Source organism: Amblyomma mixtum, chromosome 2 (genome assembly GCF_055824585.1).
Source record: "Amblyomma mixtum isolate Tamu chromosome 2, ASM5582458v1, whole genome shotgun sequence".
Taxonomy (NCBI): domain Eukaryota; kingdom Metazoa; phylum Arthropoda; class Arachnida; order Ixodida; family Ixodidae; genus Amblyomma; species Amblyomma mixtum.
The window spans coordinates 42,381,574-42,405,705 of record NC_143013.1 but is presented as its reverse complement, the minus strand read 5'-3'; the positions used below and the strand labels follow the sequence as shown (position 1 = coordinate 42,405,705).

The following is a 24,132-nucleotide window of genomic DNA, read 5'->3' as shown; positions in this document are numbered from 1 at the left end:
ATTACGCAATAACACTTGAAACTTGACGCGCCGGAGAGACCATCTCCACAGCCCTGCATCCCGCAGAGCAAGCATAGAGCGCTTAATTCACGCCCTCCGTCACCTCAGGCTGCGAACGAAGTTTACACAAAGTCAACCGGGGGGGAAGCACTCCCGACATCATGATGCGCACAACGTCGCACTCGTAGCGCACGCGTGTATGCAAATGGAGGAGGTGTAAGCGGAAGTGGGGACCCGACATTGCGGGGTCATTAATGTTTTTCTCCCGCGGCGCGTAGATATGTTCCGCGCGGAAGTGATCAGCGGTGCCGAGCGTGTTTCTTCTAATGGTGACTCACTGGAGCAGACACACACGCCGACAGGTCGCGCGAGGGCGAGCGCCAGGAGAGCCGAGCCCCGAAGAAGAGCTCGCGAAGAATTTCGCGCATCCCACCAGAAAGAGGACGGCACGCCGAGACAAAAGCCCACCCAGCGCGGCCCGCGACGCCCTTCGAGGCCGGAAAGAGAACTTTTGAGAAATACGTCTCCCTGCCAGACACCCGCGGCGAGCAACTCCGTTCTCCGCCTCTGCACTTGCGTGCACCGCGGCGGAGTCGAGCAGCATCCGTGGCCTCCAGTTGCGCACGACAGGCGAGACGCTCGTCGCGTCCTCGGGGCGTTTCACGCGCGACGCTAATCCTATTTTATTTCATATTTTCCTTTTACTATTTTCGTTTCGGTGTTTTTTCGTGCAAAAAGTGTGCAAATTTCAGCATCCGTCGTGAGTGCCGTACTGCTTTCGTCAAACCTTGCGTTACGCACTTGTGATGTCCACTGCGCCATCTGAGCGTCCTTTTTGTTCGTTACGCTGCATTCCAGTTGCGCTTTTTTCGTTCATTGTGTCATTGCATCTATAAACTGACTCATTTTTCACTGTGTATACTAATTTTCTTTCATCTCAGAGCTGTATTGCTTTGCTGATACACTGTGAATCTCCACTGCAATGGCAAAAAATTTGCCGTGGCCATGAAATAGAAATAGATAAACAAAACTGAATTGCGAATTGTGTGGAACACTGTCAGTTGATGAAGAAACATTCTAGAACAACAAAATCGCGAAAACCGATGAAAGCATGGGAACTAACTATACAACACAAGCGCCCATGTTCTTATAAGCTCCTGACCTTCCGCCATTCTCGCTCTCTTTGCTCTTGCAAATGTTTGCGCGCACTTCTTTCCGTGAGAAAGCTACAATTAAAGCTGATTTTAAAAGTTATGCTTATCTGAAAGTTCGACTGCTTTGAACCGTAAAGAATGAAGACAGTGGCAGCGCGAGTTTGCTTCCAGCCTTTGCATTATTACCCGGAATATGGGCTTTAAACGTACACCGAGCACAAACCCCTCCAAATTTTTGCTGTAAATAAAAATTTACACCAACATTCTGGTTATGTTGGTGCTTCCGAGGCTGGGAAAGGCATTGATTAGCGAGAAAACCGAATTACAAATTCCAACTCGCGACGTTGTGATCAAGAAGCGCTCCTTGATTGATGTGACGATGTAAATGGCGCTGTAGCGTAGTCTCTGGGATCAGTGCCTTGGCTGTCTTGGCGCATTGTGGTATGCTTGCTTAGGCGGCTAGTGGTTGCGATACCTGTATTCGTTTTTGTGACATTTTCCAGCTAACAAAAGCTCCGTTTTTAGGAAAAGCAGCGACTGTTTCATTAGCACACGATAAGCAATTGGTAAAGGTTATTCTTGCGTCCTCAGAGTTTCGTTAACTGTGCTGTGAAAATAAGCACAGGGTGACTAAGTTGCTCAAATCACGTCGTCAAAAGAATTTGCGTCGGAGGGCACGAGGCTCACTGGCACTTTTATCATCATTCCCTTAACTTTTCTCTTTCTACGCGCTTGAGACGTCAGAAATGATCAAGAAGGCGTAAAAAGGGGTCGGCATAATTAGCACTTTACTGATTAATGGATCACATTACAGCGGAATGACCATTAAAAAAATTACTTAAAAGTTTCGTCCACCGATGGAGTAGGAGGAGGAGGAGGAGGAAAAGGTAGAAGACTAATTTTTTTTTTTTTTTTTTAAAAAAAAAAAGAAGACTAAAGGCAGGGATGTTAACCGGAAGAATAATCGGTTTGACGGATGGAGTGAGAGTGGCAATGAAGGAAGAACACGTAACTAATGCAGGATTCTGAGCCGGCTGCAGTTGAGACCAGCTTGTCAGCTTTTCCCTGGAGTTGCACCAGTGGAACGCAGCCAGTTCAGTTTATCTTTGTGGAAGCAGTGCGCCAGTTGATCTCATAGCGCTAGAAGGTGTCTCAGTTTTTTTAGCACACTTATGAATGTTCACTGAACGCGTCTATAGTAAAGCATGCTTATGGAGTTCGTCACTAAACCTTTCGTCTGTGAGAAAGCAGTATATGACTCAAGACGGTGCCTGCGCGTACATAAGTGCAATGGTTCGCGCTTAGTTCGGCTCATCGCGAGCACTCCGTACAAAGCACGGAGACGTTCAGAATTTATAACAAGCAACAACTAGAAATGGCCGTCGACTTCACCGTCCATGACAGCAATGCAGAGTTGTACCAATACATCAGCGTTTTATTGGAAATCTAAAGTGTACCGTTTTAGGACAGCGTCATGCAATTCAACAGTATAGACGCGTGGAGTAGATCCGGGAGGGCAGTGCTGTCAGTCAAGCGTAAGCGAAGATTGAACATTTTGTAGCCTTCAAGTGAGAGTTCTGCTCTTCCACGTAGAGACAGGTGCACCCTCACACGCGTGCGGAGCCTCGACAGTGTTGCGCACACTGAAGAGAGGCGAGGGGGAGTGTAACTGTCGGTGAAAGAAAAGTTCGGAATTGGGGGCGGCCTTTCTGTCTTTATTGCGAGGCCGGAGGTGGAACGCGCCAATTGTGAACGGCGCGGAGAATAGGGTTGAGAAAATAAATAAGGAAGAAAAAAGAGGCGCCTATTACGCTCGAGCGCACATAGGCGCACCAGGTGAGCGCACCTTTGCGTTTGCCGGAGAAGACATGATTTGTGGTTGAGCGTGGGAGATGCCTCACGGATGGTTTACTAAGCGAAGACGATACGCGCGCAGCGAGGCCCGCGCTGTGGCGCGAACCTGTGGGAAGCGAGAAAGCGAAGCGAACGCTAGAAAAGTGAAAGGGAGGGCGGGAAAGGGAAGGAGGGAGAGAGAGAGGAAGGGAAGGAAAACAATGGCCTTTTAGCCGTGTGCGCACGGGCACGCGCGGAGCCTTTGTTTTATGTATCCGTTCAGGTCGTGTCATGTACTACGCTTGCCAAACGGGCGTCCGCTTGATTTGTGTGTCCCAATTAGCGGGCTGCGAAGGAGGGACGGCCCCGCCGACGTCGAGCCGGCCCCGCTGCTCATCCCCGACCACGGCGGAGGCGCCGCCGACCTTGGTGCGGATTTGGAAGCGGACTAGCGGCGCGCCGCGTGATTCCGCTATTGCACGACGCGACTGGCTCGAGAGGGGGCGGATCGTGGAGCTCTATGTTGAACTGACTCTTCTTCCGATCCATTGTTTCACCCTTTAACCATTCTAAAGAAGCAAACCACGCTGCGAGATACCACAATGGCTAGGTTTTACCACTGGTAGACAGCTTCTATGCCGACAACGCTGATAGTTCGAAAGCGATGTCGGTCGCCTGCTTCGGTCTTACAGAAGGGACTGAAAAGTGGCATGGAGGTATAGAACGGGCACCAGTCGATATGCAATGCTGCCCCGGCTACCCTAAAAGAAATATTTCTACCCGTGTGAGTATACGGAACTTTCTCTGCCGGCCCAGGGATTGTTATTTTGCAATAGGAAAGATTGTTGGGTCAATTGGTTCGTGACTAACACAGTGCAAATGGCGCAAAGATGGCACGAGAGAGTAACGAGAAAAATGGTACCGGTATTTTTCGCCTGGTGTTTTCGACAGGCAATAAACTGCGGAAAATGTGCAAGGAAGTGAACGGGGAACTGCAGAAATAACAAAAAAGTCAAGCAGTGTCCAGCAAGAAGCACGAGACACGGTATGTAGAATGCAGCAGTAAGGTGGTCTACTAAAATCCTGTGTCGTGGGGTGCGACGTGTGTCGGCCAACCTCATCATCATCAGCCTAACTACGCCCACTGCAGGGTTGGCAGCGGCGGACATTATTCTATACAAATCAAAATGTTAAAACAGATAAAAATTTTGTTTTAAAATGTACTAAATATACACCTTGCGCCAGCAGTCATAACTTTAATTTTGTTCATGGCAAGTTAAATTACAAATAATTTTGTTCATGGCAAGTCAATTTGTTTGTGCTGTTATACGCATTAATATAGGAGCTGTGGAGTGAACCAAAACTTATATGATACAATCACTTTTCATTCTGCAATAGTGCAATAACCGACGCGGTGGCTCAGTGGTTATGGTGCTCGGCTGCTGACCCGAAAGACGCGGGTTCGATCCCGGCCGCGACGGTTGAATTTCTTTGGAGGAGAAGTTCTAGAGGTCCGTGTACTGTGCAATGTCAGTGCACGTTAAAGAACCCCAGGTGGTCGAAATTTCCGGAGCCCTCCACTACGGCGTCTCTCATAGCCTTAGTCGCTTTGGGACGTTAAACCCCATAAACCAAACCAAACCGAAAACGATCGTTTTTGTATCGGCAACATTTCAGAAAAAAGTGCAGCAGTAACAAAAAAACTTGCACGATTTTAATTATTGCGGTACAATGCAAAGCTACACAGATAAGAAATAAGTGTACAAGGTTTTAATAAAAGTTATTTTACATGGCTAAAGATAGGCTTGCTCGCGTAAGAAGGAATGGAAAAAAAAGTCAGTTTTGACGAAAACCAGAAAGAAGATCAGGGACAACTCCAAATCCCATAAACGCAAAAAGCGCAGCACAATACAACCGGAAAGTTCTTTGGCCATGATGTGTGGGGCGGACTCAGCTGGTAAACGAGCTGCTAAACGCGCAGCGAGAAGAGCTGCGTTCAAAATCACATTACCTCAGGGGTAAACATCCGGAGAATTTCTGTGAAGAACAGTGCCAAAAAGGCATTTTAAACATTTTACGCCCCCTTCCAACCACCTTCCCTCCACCCCATGTTCTCCTCCGTGTTGCCCCCCCCCCCCCCCCCCTCCCTGTCCTGGGGCTGCCCCTTGACCATGAATAATCGACATAAATATGTGCAATGCGTTAGGCTTCCGCAATCGTTCAGCTGCAGCTCCGACGCACAAGGACCTCTTGACGCACGCTCCCTCTGGCTGCACGCAGAGCGCAACCAGAACTTGGAAACTACGCTTCCGGAACTTTACTTCCTATCAAGTCTTTGTCGCACTGCAGATCACTAACCCCTGCTTTGTGGCTTCTTCTAAGGGCGTCAGTATTTGCGCCTGCAAGCATAGCTCTAAACACGACAATTTGTGCCTTACCCATTCGTACATTAAATCGCGCTGCAAAAGAAATAAAGAAATAGGCTGAAATAAAAGCCTCGTTATTTTTGCCACACAGGGGCAGCACATGCTTAACTGAAAGACACCAAAAAATTTATCCATAGGCAATAATATTCACCGAAAAAAAGAAAGAATTGCGTTGTGAAACAAAGAAATAAAAACAGTCCGCTGAACTTTAACAAAAAAGAAACAAAAAGTCCAATCCTTAGTTAGGTCCTGTAATAAATTATCCACACCACAGCGCTGTTTCGTAAAGGCAATGTCCAGAAGATAACATCAGCCTCAGCAAAAACACAGCCTTTCGTGATTTTGCTCCGGCGCACTCCAATACGTCGCACAAAGCAGCAGGCTGTTACTTCTGTCGCATAAGCAGAAGAAAATCGCACACAAATGCTCCAAATGGCAAAATGCAGTGCCACGTATCCTTCGGTGCAAGCGGCTATCTTAAGGGGGGATTCGGCAAGTTGAATGGCAAATTTGGTCAATATTTCTTTTTCTCAATTAATTTTTTCCGTAACCCTCCACATTTCATGTGTTTCGTGGCGAAAATTACAGCAAAATATATACAAACTTAGAAAATGGGTTTTTGTTTCTTCATGTGTGGACGTCGAAATATGTGAGCAAAGAGCCCTCCTTATGGTTCCGGCGCATCGTGAATTCCGCGGGTTGCTGACGACGGAACATAACGATTTAGTATAACCACAACGAGGAGAGATCAGTAGATCAGAACTTCAGTTGGTTATAATGCCGCGCTGCTTTCTGTCTCTCTCAGCAGCCTAAACGGGCAGAAAATTGTCGGTTTTCAAGTATAGTAATGGCCTCCCCGCCATTCTAAATACCGACTGCTAATATTGCTTTTTTCTCCTCTTTATTATTTTCCTTTGTTGGACGCAACATGACCAAAGCGTCGGGGAGCTTCCCGCCCACGCACCGTACTGAGTGGCCACTGTAATGCTGGGCTCGCTCCTTAAAACTGGCCGGATTTGCTCGTTTGACTACATACCGAGGTGTTTTGTGACAGTTAGTGCAGCGAAGAATGACATTTGTATGAACAGGACACCCACAAGCGTCTTCCTCATGTACTACGTATATGCGTCCAAACTGTGCCGAAAAGTTTACGCTTCTAGAAGGAGACCTTCCACTTGCGCCGTATATTTTGACTCGGTGCTCATGTTTCTCCAGTCTACCGCGCCACCGAAACTATCTGCATCTTCCTCTCTGCCCACACCCTCGCCGGTCCTCAACTTCAAGAGGAGACACTCCAGCGCAGCAGTCTAGACTAGACTCACTTCCCCACACCATCCATCGTGCTACCTCCGTTCTCGCCCTTACTTCTTCACGAGCACCTTTTTATTGCCTCATCGGCGATGAAAACTGAGCTCAATTCGTTTCGGTCCCGCGGCTGAACTGTTGCGCATTCCTGCCGATAGCAGCGAGAGCTATGGCGCCGCGAAGTATACGGTCCGTTATTCGCGAAGAAAGAGAGAGACAGAGCGGCTACGGACGGAAGGCGTTTCTCACGTTCATCGCTCACTCGCGACTTTCGGCGGAGACGCTAGGGCGGCTCTGTCCTTCCGTACCGCATTGACCCGTTGGCTCGAGCGATACATCGCAGCGCACGACGCTCCCACCGCCGCGCGTTTAATCGAATGAGGCAACGCTTTTTGCGACGATACGGCATACGAAGGGGCTACTCGCTTCCACCGTCTTTTGTCCGCCAGCCTTCCGCGGGGCTCGTTCGCGGCCATGATGAATGCGTTTGATGGCGGAGTCGGGTGAATGCGTGGACGGCGCACGGTGCCGACACAGCGCGGTGCACGTGCGCGGTGTTCGGACGAGGGAAACAAAAGGACGGCCTGTCTGTCGCAACGCCCCGGGAATCACGTTCGAGCTGCGGGGACCTGCTACTGATGTGGCGTTTATGGACCGCCTCGAGTGCTCGGGGTGACGGCTTCATCTTCGCGCAAAGACAGGTGGCGCTGAAGCGTGGTAGGGAATTCGTCTCGGATCTCTCGGCTTCTTGGTTACGCTCGTGAGCTCAGGTACGGTGAGAAAATTTCGCTCTTAGGAAGAGGAGAAACGCTGTTGATCTTCCGTGTCAAACCACTTGCAGCTTCTTCCTTCCCTTGCGGCCTCGTACTTGTTTCTTCAGGGTGTGCGTTCTGGTGCTCATCCCCATTTCCTCGTCGGTAGTTGAGGGTTAGTGGAGGGATAGGAGGCAGACATATGCTCTAAGTCCACGCTTTATTTATGAAATAGACCATGCAATTCTGCTGCTTAGGCTAGTACTTTCGAAATTAGTCAAAATTTGTATTAACGAGCTGCTGCTTGGCAATGCTTGAAAGGAATGCACAACTCCTGCAATAAACAACAGCTTCAAAGAGCAAGTACCCTAATTCTGACGCCGATACCAGTACGTCAGAATAAAAGAAAAACTGATAGGTCTAAAAGTCACCCACGCTGGAGACAGGCTTGCGCCTTTAAAACAAATCACTTTTAGACATTTAGACCAAAGACAGGATACAGCAGATATCCTTGTCGCTTCATCAGTATGAAGCTCTGTTGTGATGCTGAGTGCTGCAGAGAAGAATTCGGACTCTGGTATTGCTATAAAAATCAAAAGAACCGATTCCGCCCCTCCCCTTTCCCTTTGCTGTTTTTGATATGAGCTTGTTGGATACACGTGGCCAATACCAGTTTGGCGCATTTACAGACTTTTGAACTAAATATAAAATGGCAGCTGTGCTTTTCGTGTCTTTTCCGGGGCTGCATTCCTTCCGCTGCAAGACTGCGTTGGACCTGTCTGTGTAGGTCTTTGCTCGAGAGCATTTCGGCGCATTTACATGTGCGTATACGTGCGTGCGTGTGTAAGAAAGAGGAATTGCGTTGTGTAAGTGAGCGTAGGTGAATACGTGTGTGCGCCCGCGTGTGCAGATTCGCGTAGTTATGCGCCTGCGAACAAAAAAAAAAAAAAATTCGAGCTCCTACATGCCGCCTGCGAATCGTCAGTCAAGGATACACGGGGAGTGAGCAATCCGTTTGCGCTTTTTTTTTTTTTAACCAACTTGGTAGCATACTGATTGGCGCCTCTTACGGTGTCAGCAGAACGGAAAGCTGGGCGAGTTGAATTTAGTTCACTGGGAAAGGTAAAGCACGAACTGTACGAAGAGACAGAGAGATAGAGAGATGAAGACTGTGCTCAGGACTTCGGAGGCGTATGGCAACGCTCTAAATAAAAGTTCTGCAGAATAAGAAATTAGAAACTATACTCTATATTCAAAGTGAAACGCAAATAGTGGTATTTATTTCTTTATTCAATTACTCAATTATTTATTCGTTTTTTTTTTTCAATACGTGAAATCTCTATGCGAAGGGGTTTTACATGACAGGTGGTCGTTTCTAATTGTTGAGTTGTTCGAAGAAACGCTTGAAATAGTAATGGTAGTGAGCGATGAAGGCGGAAGCTGACGTTAGGGTGACAGTCAATCCAGTCGTTTGATATTGCTAAAAAAATGCGGAAAATTGGGTCGACGAAAGGACTGAAGAACGATATACTGTCTTGTTCTGTTTGATGCAGCAGGAGTGGCGGGGAGCAGGAAATCTAACAAGTCTACGAGGAGATTCATTTATGGAAGGAGGGGAGGCGGCTAACTTCGAGACAATGTACAGTGGTGAGCAGCCTTGTCTAGAGCGTTTGAGTAGTGCGCACTTGATAACAAAAACCGAAATTAGAGAGCAGCCCCTCATTACAGGGCAAAGTTTTCCGTGCCTGCTTTGTTTACGAGGCTATCTGGCGCTACTTCCGTGCAAGCGTTGCAGCTGGACCCTAGAGGCTGCCACAAAATCTGGATTTGTTTGCAAGGAAGTGCACCGCCCGAGCGCTCTAGACAAGGCTGCTCACCACTGTACAAGGTTGGGGATGTTAGCGTGTGCTTAAAGGGCAACTCCGGCGATTTTTCGATGTGCATCGATTGAAATGAAATTTTAAGTCTGTATTCTTTATGATAGTCTGATGCCTCATGTAAAATTTCGCACCTGAAACCGGCGTAGTTTTTCCGCAAGCGAATTTTGAAGACAAGCGCTCCTCGACGCGAGCGGCACCCACGGATCGAGCAACTTCTACAGGCCACCCTGTTCTGTGACGTCACTGGCGGGGCGGCGTGTCAAGCTGGTTGGGCGCGCGCTGGCGCTGGCAGTGCAGGGGAAAACTGAAAATTGGTTTTGAGGAAAGTAAATGACCCAGCAATGGACACCCGAACCGCGACGTAAGGGAGGAGTGAAAGAAGAAAGGAAGAAAGAGGTCCGTAGTGGAGCTGTCCGGAATTATTTCGATCACCTGTGCAATTTCGCGCCATCTCAACGTGCTTGATGTGATGTGTACGCCAGAGAGATGGGTCACGGCAACTTCTGTTGTGCTGTGGGGTGCACGAATTCTTGATCTGTGACAACGGGCGTGATCTAGCGTAGGTTTCCTAGCGATAAGAACCTTCGCGATAAGTTGGTGAGAGCTGTTCGCCGTGTAAACTGGTCTCCGAGGAAGCATACCCACTTGTGCTCGCGCCAGATTGCTATGAAGACAGCGTGTACTTCAAAGAGAGCTTTGGACTCGCTAAGGCTTCGTTCAACTGGCGCTTGAAGGCATATTCTGTGCCAACGTTATTCTAGTACAACCGTCTATCGCAGCGGCCAGCTGAACGAAGCGCGGCCGTCAAGAAGCGGTATGTTGGATTGTAGAACTGTAGCTGGCGTGAACTCACTTCGAAAAGCTCGCCGTCGAGATAAAGCTTCGCAGAGAGGACTGTTGGTGATGCATGCCCCTGTAAGGACGTTGTGCACCGCGGCAACGTTCCGGCAGCAGATTCTTTCATCAGGCTGGGTCGGCCGGCACTGGCCACACGAACAGCTGTCGGCGGGTGCATCTCATTAACTTTCGTTCTGACGACTCTGTCACAAATGCATGCACGAGAAATGACTCAAGTAGTCACTTCTCCGAGTTCAGACCATCTCCGTGCTGCAGGTGACGCGGCCTGTGGTGTGACTCGGCTGGCTCGCTCGGCGGTGGATCGTACCTAAAAGGCGACTCGTCCAGTCCAAAATCGTCGAATGAGTCGTCTTATAAAGACTCGCTGGTCTCGGAAAAGCTGTCCTCCGCGCTTTCAGTCATGTCGACAGCGCGGCTCAGGGTAGTTGTGATATCTTCGGGGGCTTCACAGCGCGGCGAACCCGCTCGTGACGTCACAGTCAATACCGCACGAAGGCCCCTCCCCGGTTTCGGTTTTGCGGTTTCGGTTTCGAGTTTTGCGTTTTTTGCGGTTTAAAAATTATTTTACGGTTGCTTTTGAAAACCTTGTATCGTAAACATTACAGGAGGTTCCTAGGAACCCAAAACAGCCATTAACTTAAAATGGCTGAAAAATCGCCGGAGTTGCCTTTTAAAGTTGAGTAGTACTGCATGCGTATGTGTAATCAGGAATGGTGAAACGTGCAGCAAAGTTTTGAATTGACTCTAATAAAGTTCATTTCATTAGTTTGGAATGGGTTCCAACAGTTAATAATGCTAACAATGGGGGCCAGTCGGTTGATTATATTTAGAAACGTATGCGCTACTTAGCAACACCAGGGAACAAAGAGGCCTTACGATGCACGACACAAGGGCAAATCTAAAACTATTTATTAAGGCGGAAGCCTTTAATGCCTCATCGTTGTAAGCAGGAGTTCTCCACAGAAATGTCACGCTTTTCAATTGGCCAAAATGCTCGTGACGTCACAGTGCGCGAATTTCAAAAGGGGCCAATTGTACCTTGGCTAGTAACCATGCAACCAATTAAAGGGATCGTATAGTGATGCTCCAACTAAGTGGGATTGAGTTCACTTAATTGCTTAATTAATAAATTAGCCTAATTAAGATAGAGCAGAATCAAGAGGTGAGGAGAGGAAAAGAAAACAAAGACGCGCGTCGCAGCAACAACCGCGTCCGCGGAAGCTGCTGAAAAAACAGATAAGCGGCTCCACCACCACCCACTACCCCACCTAGTTCAACATTACCCGTTTCGACGTTCCTCGTTTCATATACATTGTGTCGAACATCCTAGACAGTTCCAACACTTGACAGGTGAATGACAGAACACGATGGGTAGAATTACAATGCTGTAAATATCAAACAGCCTAATTAACCTCTCTAGTCAGACCACATAAATAAATAAAACCGATTACGAAATTGGTCGAGTTGGGGAACCGAACCAGGTTCTCCGGAGTGCGACACGAGCACGCTAGCCACTCCGCCATGCCAGCTGAATGGTTTGGAATGAACAAAGGCGCGTCTAAATAATACGGCGTCTTCGTTCACTCCCATCTTCCCCCCTTCTCTTACGGCGAGGTTCAAGTGTCCACCCAGATATGAGAGAGAAATACATTTCCTTTCCTCGAAAATAAATTTACCGTCCAGCAAGGCGTAGAGCCAAATGGGCGTTGGCGTTCTGTGGACTCCCTGGCAGCGTTGCAAGACGCTGCCACTTACAGACGAAGCTTAACATCTTAATCACACATCAGTGACACAATCAGACAGCCAATGGACGCGTCATTCGCTGGCAGCACTTAAATCATCATTCACAACCACATTCGTGGCAGAATGCTGTACTCAGGCTTTCGCCTTGCACCACTTTAGTCGCCAAAGTGTCTCCTAACTTTTTTCTTATCAAAGAGGCGTATATATACATATATACAGTCTAGGAACCACAAACGCTTCCGTGATTCATGCGCGTGACCGTGACCACGACCCCGCATCTGCAATTCTATCATATCTATTTACTTTTTTGTGAGTGCAACAGATGGTGTACTTACGCACGCTACTATGTCCGCTGTTACGACCAAAACAGCTTCCACAATTTCCCTTTCAGTTCTCTCTCTCGGATTGCCTACTATTTCAGACCTTTGTAAAAATGCAAGTGTGGTCGCACCAGCTACAATGCTGAGCTGGATTTGCAGGGTGGACAACTTTTCCGCACTCATTATGCTCGAGCAACCTCGTGTTAGCACATCTCCCCGTTAGTGGAATGTATTGTTTCCCGCACGAAGTTGGGATCTTATATATGTGATGTATTTCTGGCATTGTATAAATCTTTCCCTGTGAGCGATTTCACATTCCTTGCGCTTGCCAGCTTTTCGATTTCGTTTACTTTGTTAGAGAGGCGTACCAGCTTTTTGGCACCCTTAATACAACCTTGACCTCGCGTTTGTTCGCCACCTTCTTGAATCCGTGCGACACTTTATGAATATACGCTATCACAACCGACCATTCTCTTTTGCCTAGTTCCGCCAGCTCTCTTTTTTCCTCGTTGTGGTGTTTAGCAGCTTTTCTGCTAAACACCATGACATAATTTTCCAGTGGCTGCCCGCCACTGCGGTATTTATGGCAATCACCAGGCCGACGAAGCTGCCTGTTCTGCCCACAATGACGGAATCCCTGTCAATATCCCTGTAACGAGAGCTGACGCAGCGTGTGGGCTTCGTTCCTTGAGGCTGGAGCTCACACTTTCAGCGTGGAACACGGGAGAGTTCTGCAACCGTCGCCTCAGAGCATTGGACCCTGGACTGCGCCTCCGTCTTCCATGTGATGTAGCGCGTCGTGAAGCAACGTTACTGTGTCGTCTATGGCTCGGCGTTGCCTTCACAAATAAGTAAGCTTTCCGGATCGCGATGCCCACAGCCCTTCTTGTGTAAACTGTGCCTCTGAAGAGACAATCACTCATCTCTTGTGTGAGTGCTCTGTTTTTGTGACCGAAAGAAATAAGCTGAGTTGTGCTCTGACCGTCTTGATCCTGGCCCTTTCACAGAAGCCAAGATCCTCGGTCCGTGGCCACAACAGCTGACTGCCATCAAGGCTTACAAGGCACTGTTTTGTTTTTTGAGAGAGGCTGCCTCGATTGACAGATTGTGACTGTTTCCCGTTTCTTCTCTCTTCCCTCTTTAATCCCCTCATTCCCATCTCCTGTGCAGGGCAGCCAAACGGAATCCTTTCTGGTTAACATCCCTGCCTTTCCCCTCTCTTTGTATCTCTCTCTCTCTCTCTCTCTGCTCCTCTCGCGATCATTCTATCGGGAAAGACACTATCGACCAACCGAAGGATTTGCATGCTGATACCCTCTGTCATTCAGTGATCGCAGGACTTCATAAGGCTCTGCAACGTGGAGGAGTGGGAGACGCTCCTTTTAACAAGCTTGTACTGGCTGGAATAATATCTCACTATGCTTTTCTCGCTTTTGGTATGATATGACCAGCATGTTTTCACCGGGTTTTCCTGTATTTGTAGGTCAAGGAATCTTAACTCTTTATAACGTAATTCTTAGTTAAAATCAAGGCCCTTGAACATGCGCTTAAAGAGCGTGACCACCTCATCCGCGTCAACCGATCCAACTTTTTTGCACTGAAACAGAGCCAGAAATCTTCTACATCTCGTAAGCATGCGAAGACATTCCTGCTATCGAGTTCTGGTTTGCAACTACGGTCTCCCTTTGTCATGTAAGGTTCGAAAGGGAGTGAGTGAAGAAACTTTATTTCCGCCAGAAGAAGACCCGTGCCCCTCCGGGTCCGCACGCAGGCGTCCGGGGAGGGGCAGCGTCGCAGCTGGAAGACTAGCAACGGTATAGTCGCGCAGCTTCTGCTGCCAGGCGGGTAGCGTATCGTTGTATGCTAAGGTCGGCACTTCTGAGTATGGTCTCCCATTCCTCTGCATTATTGATTCTGCCATATCCTGGGGCACTGGGGCATCTCCATAGTATGTGTTCGAGTGTAGCGGTATGCCCGCAGAACTCGCACACCTCCGCATCCTCCCTCGTGTCACCTCCTGTCCAGCTCCTCCAGAGCGGGGATGCGAAGTTTCTAGCTTGGAGTCTTCTCCATTCATAGGCCTCAGCCGAGCTAAGCGATCTATCCGGAGGAGGATAGATCCTTTTGTTCTTTCGAAAGGGAAGGAGCTTGACACGAACCATTGCCTATCCCTCCTCGCTTGGCGTACACTGTATTTTGCACTCACAAAAAAGTAAATACATATTGTAGAAGTGCAAACGCGGGGTTGTGGTCACGGTCACGTCCATGAATGGCGGAAGCGTTTGTGGTTCCGAGACTGTCTATGTGAATATATACACGCCTCTTCGATAAGAAATAAACTGTTGTAAGTTCGCGCTCGTGTAGTGCGTCGTATGTTATTTTGTCCCCTTGTGTTGCTAAGTAGCGCATACGTTTCCAAATAGTTCCAGACAGCACATGCATATTTGAGTTTGGGTCGAACAAAAGTGTGGTAGGATAGTAATTTTACTGGAGAAGGGGATGACTGAAAGTTGCAGCGTTAACAGCCGAGGATGGGGCTAGCTCCATTGGTATGAGTCGTTATCTAGGATTCCACAAAAGGTGAGCGGGAAATGTAATTACAAAGCATCTGCAAGTTATTGCGAAGAAGATGTCAGAGCCAAAAAGAGTGTGTCTCCTGATAGGGTAAGACTGCCTGGGATGAAATGAGACAGTAGATGATTTCTTAGTCATTAAAGACAACAGCTGTATTTTTGCGCCAGGTTTCGATGTAATGAAGGTCAGACTAAAGAGCGATAACATCGGTTATGCTGATAATAGCGCGGCAATTCACGCAGTCATCTGCTAACAAATGAATACTAAAGAGACATTATCTGGAGGATCGTTAATATAAATTAAGAATGGATGGGAACAGAAAACAGCGCCATGTGCCCCACAAGATAAGGGAGGGGGGAGGGGGGGGGGGATTGTAAGTGAAAACAAACTGATGACGGTTGGTTAAAAAGTCACGCATCCAGTCTTGTACAAGATGGTTGTGCGCTTTGTCGAATGTTTTTTCGCAGTCCGGAAACAAGGTGTTGAGGAGGGTGTTAGCATCAAGGCTGGAGCTTGGGTCGTTAATAAACAGTGCGAGCGGAATATTATGTGAAATTGGTGCACGAAAATTTTGCTGGTTATAAAAAAAAAACTTAGCAGCCACACGAAATTTCATTATGGGGGAATAAATTACGTGTTCCATTAATTTTGAATCAACGCTTTCGAATGATACAGGGAGCATGCACAAACAGGTCACCTTTTTTGGAACTTGAATGACATTGCTTATTTTGCAATCTTGTGGAGCTATGCCAGATGACAGCGATTGCTGAAAAAAAAAATGAGGTAAAGAATGCGCGATAATTAAGTTAGATGTCTTACAACAGCAAGAAAGACACTATAAGACATCAATATAATGATAACATAAGGATAACTTAGTTATAGTCAAGATTTGAACCAAATGTCTGACGCCGTGCACAACCTACCCCAAGCTGAATATGAATTATTCGAGCCGGTGAAGTATTCAGAAACTATGGAGTCATGCTGTGTCGAGTTGGATTTTGTTGTGCCATCTTGTACAGTAGCATCCGCTTGTTTTAATTTTGCGAGGGATCGCGGCCTTGTACCTTCTTTATCGTCGCGAAAGCTGCCAGAGGACAGAGCACACTCCGGCGGCCTTCTGGCACAGAACGCCAGGTCAAAGGTTCGACACCCACGCGCAACTGCCGCAGTTCAGTTTGAGGGTGATATCAGAAAACATTCATGTAATAAGATTGCGTTGAACACAGAGCTCGAAAGGGTCGAAAATAATCTGCAGCCTTAAAACACACGGCGTCCCTCAAAACTTCCCAAGCAGGTTTTGCGCGCAAAATAAGGGGAGAGCGAAAGAGAAGAACATTAATTGCTGCCACGAAAAGAAGGCAGGAACAGGATTGGGAGAGGGGCTTGGGAAAGGGCATTTGCCACGCGTAGCTCGCACGGTGCACGGTGTGGTCGCCCGACCGACTTTCTTGCAAGAGCTGCACCCACCACCTGTCGCGTGCGGCTTATCTGCGAATGAGGCTCCTAAGTGTTAGATAACTATGCAGATCGCAAGGCGACCCGCACGCTTCCGAAGGGACATTTTTCAAGCAACCAACGCAGGGAGCGTCGCACTAGCACGGCGCTGAGAAGCCGTTAAAGGAGATAAGAGACCACAGGAGGAAGCTTTTCGCTGAAGTTACTCCTGCGGTTTTCCTCTTGAAATGCGTGAGAAACTCAGAAGTGCTGCGATTAGGAGGCCACTGAACAGATTTCAATGGATCTTTTTAACAGGGAAATAGGCGACAATGACGACTTTTAAATGCGCTGAAAGTTCGCCTGCAGCTCACTAATTACTTAGTAGTTACATGACGGAAGCCAACAATGCTGTTGGCTTCCGTCATGTAACTACTAAGTAATTAGTGAGCTGCAGACGAACTTTCAGCTCATTTAGCACCATTGCGGTTGCTCACTGGTTACGGCGCTTGGCTGCTGACCCGATAGACGTGGGTTCGATCCCGACCACGGCGGCTGAATTTCGATGGCGGCGAAATTCTAGAGGTCCGTGTACTGTGCGATATCAGTGCACAGAACCCCAGGTGGACGAAATTTCTGGAGCTCTTCACTACGGCGTCTCTAATAGCCTGAGTAGGTTTGGGACGTTAAACCCCAATAACCCAAACCAAACCAACAGCATTGGTGCCAGCCTTGATGCCATAGTTAGTAGTCGTCTTACTAAACACGACTTCACGAAGCTCACTGGGCAGAAGCTTAAGAATTTAAACCACAGTAAGGTCTGGGACGTGGCTTTTGTCCGCCGTAAGTGCTTTGAATTGTGTAGCTTACAGGCCCCTCATATTCTGCGTCAAAATATGCAGCAATTTCCTGCTTTTTTTATGTGGGCGTTTATAAAATCAAGTTTTGGCTAAGGTGCCTCCTTGAGCTTTGTATTTTATGAAACAAATTTCACCTACACTCATGCTCAAAAAATCAATCCAGTAACAGCTGCCGACTTGGACATGAAAACCTGTGGCAAACGTTACCTGTTAGCGGTTTTATCTCGCAGTGTGAATATTGTCCCAACGGTAACAGGAGTTAAAATTGGAAGAGGTATCAACACTCAATTGTCAAAGGTCCGTCGCTCATGGTGAACTTTTCGAGAAAGTCAGCGGACACTAAGCGCGGACCATTTCCTCACCGCAGTGACATTGAAAGGTGGAAATGCCTACAAATATGAAATAAAAAAAAAACCCACCGTTGTGCTGGCCTGTTCCTAGTTCAGGTTAAGGTGTCGGCATCTTTAACAGCACCGAATAGCTTGTAGCGGTTACCCTTTTTAGAATAAGCCAATTCTGTTTAATTACAACGCGTTTTCTTAACTTGCTAATAAAATTTGCAGTTTGCTAACAAAATTTGTTGCATGAAAGTACTACCAGTAAAGGCTATCTGGCTCACTGCGTAATGACAAACGGAAAACGTTAAATTCTTGCTGAGATCACACTTCAAATGTACGATCTGAGAGCATGAGAAATAACTAAGGAAGGCAACCAACGCTCTCAAAAATAAGCTATAATTTCGTTAACCGGTGGCGCGGTCAACAGGAACCTTAAAAGCGTGACATTATACCACTTTCCAGTCGTCCTTACATTTTCCCGAGTTGTCGGGTTCTCTTCTGCGGCCAGCGCGCTTCGTGCCGTTAAGCTGGCCTCCTCGACTTTGATTTCAGACCTCGCTGACGGGAATTGAATCATACTCACGTTGCGCCAATGGTGGTGCACAAATTTAAGGGTTTGTAATGGAACGAAAAAGCCAAGTCGCTGCACTGCAAAACGGCTTTCTAGTGCCATAGGTTTTGATGACATAGACGCTGGTTTTTCCGGCCGCAAAGTACCCGACACGTGAGTCAAAGCTCTGCTCCGGAGAGTATTTTCCCCCAGGGGTGACCCGGAAACTAAGCAGGGTTTGGGGCTATTTGCTTTCAAGTAAAGTCACCTGGGCCTCGGTCCTGGTTGCTTGCATCTCTTGACTCTTCTAAAAGCCCATCATATTTGAGAACACATGGATGCTAGGAAAGCTAGGCTGTAATTGTTACCGGTGCTATCGAAACGCCGAAAGTTGGCACTGAATAGCAGCGCCTTTTGTTTACGAATTTATGAATTCCAATCCTCATCCTCGGAGTTATGCATGAGCCGCCTTTGCCATCATTGCCATTGTTAATAAGTGTCATTAGAAAGGGTTTCCTGGACCATATTTCAGAAGGTATAAACGATAGACTTATTTATGATCTCCACTGAAGACGGGAGGCACTTACTGATCGATAATTAAAAAAAGTGTGCAAGGAAAGCGTACGAAAGAGGGCAATGAATCTTTCAATATACAGACCAAAGCGCTAATATATGGGTTTATCGCAGCTACGCAAACTCGCCGCAAAAACGAAGGCGCAGCTGCATTTCCCAGGGTCATCTGTCGGAGTTTATGAAGTATTAGATTAGAGTCTAAGGCTAGACCGCCACCATTAAATTTTTTTGCCTTTGCCGTGCACCTAAAAAGATCCGAGACTGAATACATCTAGCGATTTACTGTACGGGTAGGCATACTCGAAAAACGAAGACTGCCGGCATTGCCGGTAAACCGTTCTTCAGGACTCACCAAAATATGGCGCTTGGAACATCTGTTGCGCACACGTCAGCGAGTAGGACTGAGCAAGTGCGATCCGAAAAGAGCGACGCACTTTTCTTTGTAAAGCTGCTCTCGAATAATGAAAGTGAGGCATATTTGAAAAACCGAGCTAATGTCACTGCGTCTAAATATCAACCGCGGCCTCCTTAAGAGCATGCATAGTACTGATGCCCGTAGCTCGTCCCGAACGAATGCCCGGAGTACGCGGAGCAGGCGTAGTAACCGATGCGCGTTAGATTCTAACGAGCCAGCAAGGAAGTGGGCCCACTGGTCGACCCTCGACGGCGTCCGGCCCGCGCATCGCGAGAGCGCCGCACGCCGGACATCTCCCGCGGTGCGCGAACGAGCAAAGCACGCGCTGTCCCTTCGGTCCGTCCCCGACGAGCCGCACGCGTGCACACGCACGCACACGCACGCACACGCACGCACACACACGCCGTGGCCGTCGCGTCAGGGCCGCTGGCGCGTGCGGCTCTCTTCTCCGGCGCGCGCCCACGAAAACGAGGAAGAAGCCGCTCGTGGCGGCGGCGGCGTCATGCGGCGGAGGCCAACTTTCTCATTGCTTTCATTTTTGCCTCCGGCGGCGCGGCTTGGTTGGCGGCGGAAGATGACCGCCCACTCTGCCATAACGGGTTGCCTGCCCCAGGCGGCTGCAGCAGCAGGGCGCCCGAGGGACGACACCTCTCCCCCCCTTGCACCCCTCCGGTGTTAAACCCTCTCCCTCTACACCGGCTACACCACTCTCCCATTCTCTCACCCCCCCTCCCCAGAGGCCGTTCATGACACCGCGCATCACAGATCTGCAGCAGGTCCTGCTGCGATCCCTGAATACGGGAGAGGCGGTAGGGGGGGGGATCGGGGGTCAAGCATGGACTGGTCAGCTTGGCGCCTCGCTGCGCTGACTACTCTCCGATTAACCAACTGCGCACGTTGCTGGCCAGGTGTTGGTGCTGCCCGGGCAAACTGGCTTCGGCATGTTGTTGTTTCCGAAGCTCCTCTCCCGAGCAACGGAGAGCGAAGAGCAAGAGAAGGGGGCGGGATTTTTTTCTTCTTCTCAACGAGAGCGAGGCGAAAGCCGAGGCACGCGAGAAAGGGAGGCGGGGGGCTGGGGTCTAGGGTTAGGAGAGTCTCCTCCGCGCCGATTGTATGTACGCGTGTGCGTATGCGTATGCAGACTGAGGAATGGCGACGAGTTGCGCAATGTAGGACAGCGGCAGCTGATTGGCGGCGGAAGGCACGCCAATGCCCGGGTGTACCTCTATAAAAACGGAGATGAGCAACGCTGCTAGTCATCCGCCACTTGCCTCTAAGTGCTCTTCTCCGACCGATCCTCACCGAGTGCCGACGCTCGCCTGCGCAGTAGCCATGCACAAGGTGAGTGCGTCGGGTCGGAGAGAAAAATATTCCCACAACGAGCCGGCGCCACCACTGGATTTGCACCGGCCGCCATCCCTGGTTTCCCGTGGTTCGAGCCTCATCTTTGCGACCGCAGACTTGGGATTACGGCCAGAGCCTGCCCCCGATCCATCGTCGCTTCAATGCGCCATCATCATCACTCACCTTCACGGCTTCCCTTCGGAGCTGCTTCGCGGCTGAGTCACTTTCCCCATCTCTGATCTTCATCCATTTCAATCAGCCGCGTTGCTTACCGTCCGCGAGCCTCCCGGGCATTTACTACCTCGTAATGCAATTCAGATTCTACTCCCTGCGTTCTCCCTGCTCTCAGGCTTACAGAGCACGTCTTCGGCATTTCGCCCTCAGGTGATACTGTTTAACGATCCATGGACGCGATGCTGATAGATCGCCTCGGCCGTAAATTCATTCCTTTGGGAGAATTCGTATCACGTTTTCACGCGCTTTGCGACAAGTTTGACGCCTAATTTAGTTGAGGAAGCAGCGCTTTTGTTACGTATTTAGCCCATTATTTCATTTGCCCATTTATTTCACTGCGTGCGTCTAGGGCTACAATGTTTTATGCAGTTTTTCGTTATATTTCCCATATGGACGCCGATGTTGACAGAAAGGAGCTTGGTCAAACTCCTCTTATGAGTAGCGTGCTGGTGCGGTAAGCATATTGTCGCGGTGGTGCTCATATTTTTGGCTTCGAAGATTGGCTTGCAATACGGGTCCATAAATATCTTCTTGTAGGCTCTATTCCGATATTCTGTATTACGTGCTCATTTCTATTTTTCATTCACTGAAATCGGCAAGCGGCTGCATTTCATATCAGAAAATCAGTTTCGTCGTAATGAATGTTTATTTTGACAGATAACCTCTTGTTCGCAACTCTCCAGATGCAAAGAGATGTTAGCACGCTCTTTAAGAAACCTTATCTTTAAGTGACGAAGTGTAATTATGCTAATCAAATCTAGCGGTCAGAATTTAAAGTAAACCGAGATCTCCGCAACAAAGGTCAGCCTGTCACTGTTGCACCGAATTTCGCTAACCAGAGTCAGCTTTATCAGCTAAGAAGCAAGTTATTCTCAGGGCTCAAGGTTCGGGAACGTCGTGGGAAAGTCCACATTAATAAAATAACGACGCGGTCGATTCTCTGATGAGTCAATTTTTCGTAGTTATTTTCAATATCTAAGAATGTTTCCACTGACTAAATAATAATTCTTTTACAATTAGACATTCAGTTAAACCGGCTTTTTTCTAAAATATGCGTAGAATTCGTGCCGTACTCTGCTAGGTTTTTACTTAAAATGATTTTTATGCGTTTTTGTTTCTCTTATTTTTCAGTTCGTTATCCTCCTGGCCTGCCTTTGCGTTGCCGTAAGTTCACCTGCTCTAGTCAACTGTGCTGAATTTTAGCAATCCGTTCCCAAATAAAGTGATCTAAAGATCCTTAGCGATGATGGTCCTGGCTCTCCACGGAAGTCTCGTGTTGCTCAGTAAATGTTAGTAAAACGTGAGGACATGGAAAGTGGCTTAGGACTCTTAAAACCTGAGGGAATATTCTATACAAAACCAAAAGATTATACCAATTTGTCTTGCGCGAACCAATTGATTTGATAAAATATTTTACAGCAGATAAAATAATTTACAGTGCGAGGCTTCTCTCTCTGAGCATTAGCCGCCACGTTGCCCTAAGTTCTTGCTTCCGCTTCCAAAGGTGACTAGCCACACGTACTGTGTCTTTACAACTCACTATTTTACGTAGTAATATTTACGCGTTAGCGGGCTCAGTACACCTGCTGCCTCTTCTATTTCATCTGCTTTCTGGCAGCAGTGCTTTAAGTCTACAACTGCGTCGTACGAAATAGGAGCAGGCATACTATCAATCGAAAGCACGAACTCTTCCGCTTTTGCTAATTGATCAATGCCTTCACTCAGTTCTACATTCCGCTATATGTATATATGGTACATTGTTATGAACTTCATGTCCGCAATTATATCATATCCGTAATGCCACTATGATGCTTGCACTGTACAGTCCGATAGGCTAAAGCAGTTAGAATCTAAAACGAGCCTGTCGCACGAAACCTGAAATTAGAATACGTGGTATGGTGAAGGAGTGACAACAAAGATATGTATATTAAAACATTCGTTGGCATATTTTTCTTATCTTCTCCACAACGCGCAGGCCGCTCAGCGGGGAGGCTTCGCTCCACCGGCCGAGAACTTCGGTCCGCCGATCCCGTACTCCTTCAACTACGCCAGCCAGGACCCGGAGGGCTCCCACACGCGTGAAGAGAGCGGCGATTCTAACGGTCGCGTGCAGGGCCGCTACACCATGACGCTGGCTGACGGCCGCACCCGTACCGTCACCTACACGGCCGACGAGAACGGCTACCGCGCCGAGATCGTCACCAACGAGCAGGGCACTGAGTCCAAGAACCCCGCCGACGTCGTCATCCAGTCGAGCGCCGTGCCAGGACCCGAGGCTGCCATCCAGAACGAGCCCAACCGCGGCCGCGCACCCGCCCCAGGCGGCACCGGAGGAGGCTTCAGGGGCTGAGCGGGCGCTGTAAAGCAGGCTTTCCCCTCGGACACACAACGCCGCAACACACCTCCGCTTCCTGTGTGTGATTCCGTGTACGGTTACGGAAAAAGACCCGCGCCAGCGAGAACGCATTCCGAGCGTCGCTCGCTGGCGTTGTAAATTTTTCTTCCTCCTCTGCCCCCTCCCTCTCCTCCCACACACTGTCCCGTCTCCTTTGTGCTCGCGACGCTCTTCCTCCGTGTTCACCGTCTCGTTGGTGGGTAGGGGTGCGCTCCGTCCTTTGTCCGCGTCGCTTCCTACTCCGTGAGCCAACCGCCTCAACTGCAGGTCTTTGGGTGGGTTTTGGGTGCCGTCTTAAAGCTCTAGGGTTGTCCTCTGCGGCGCAGGTGTCTCGCTTGCCTCGCAACGGGAAGCGGGCCTCTGCTGCCGCTGGTCTTCGCGGCATTCCCTCTGGGCAGCGTGCTCTTTCAAGCGGGGATCTCGAGCAGCAGCTGTCAGTCTTCCCTCCTACCGTGCTTCACCTTGTTCTGGCCGCTTATGCGTCCCCATACCGCACGTGCCAAGGTGCGCGACATCAACCACCGCGCGCCGCCGCCTCCGTGTCGCTCATGAATGTTTTGTCGTCGTCACGTCTCGTTTCACCACGTCATTGCCTCTAGCACGGCCGTCCTGTTCCTCTGTTTGTTCCTGCTGTAGAAAAAAACAAAATATTTGTTCTGTGTTGTGAATTGGGTTATCTTTTATGTGTAAATGTGTGCACAATAAAGAGTGGTACTCACGTTGGATTTCTGTCTTCTTTTCAATAAAAAAGGGTCAGTCCTTTTTTTGTCTGTTTCTTCTTTTCAGCCGAAGAGGGAAAAACCTGTACCAATGTAAATGAAGCGCGAGATCGCACATGTTTCGAAGTTTCGTCTGCACGCGAAAACCATCTGCTTTTGAGGGAAGTGGAATTACGGACGGCATCCTTTGTAGCCGTACTTTGTCGGTGTACAATTCGTCGATGCACATTCCATAAAAATACGAAGGTAGCAGGCCTTTTCGCTACGCATAACTTAAATTAAAATTGAGTGAGTAGAGGAAGACAATGTAAGTCAACTAATGTATGCAGTTCGCGCTGCGTGTATGGGCTCCGCTCTCAATTTTTATAGCAAATCGCGCACCAGTACGTTCACCAGATCCAGCCTTCTTTGCGTCGTTAAGATGT

At 48.6% G+C, this 24,132-nt stretch overlaps 1 protein-coding gene across 1 annotated transcript; it reads left to right on the top strand.

Annotated features, from left to right (window-relative positions):
- The first annotated feature begins 20,170 nt into the window (after positions 1–20,170).
- Positions 20,171–23,706, top strand: LOC149359133 (uncharacterized). Its single transcript, XM_089571374.1, has 3 exons — positions 20,171–20,356; positions 21,725–21,757; positions 22,569–23,706. The coding sequence occupies exons 1-3, from the start codon at positions 20,225–20,227 to the stop codon at positions 22,941–22,943; spliced, it is 540 nt and encodes a 179-aa protein (XP_089427500.1). The 5' UTR covers positions 20,171–20,224; the 3' UTR covers positions 22,944–23,706.
- Positions 23,707–24,132: the final 426 nt, after the last annotated feature.

What these genes read in the sequence shown, in the direction of transcription:
- LOC149359133 (XM_089571374.1), top strand. Translation starts at nt 20,225, where the DNA reads ATGCCCGGGTGTACCTCTATAAAAACGGAGATGAGCAACGCTGCTAGT. An exon ending in GCGCAGTAGCCATGCACAAG is followed by an intron (nt 20,357 to 21,724) that starts GTGAGTGCGTCG and finishes CTTATTTTTCAG; the next exon opens with TTCGTTATCCTCCTGGCCTG. An exon ending in TGGCCTGCCTTTGCGTTGCC is followed by an intron (nt 21,758 to 22,568) that starts GTAAGTTCACCT and finishes CACAACGCGCAG; the next exon opens with GCCGCTCAGCGGGGAGGCTT.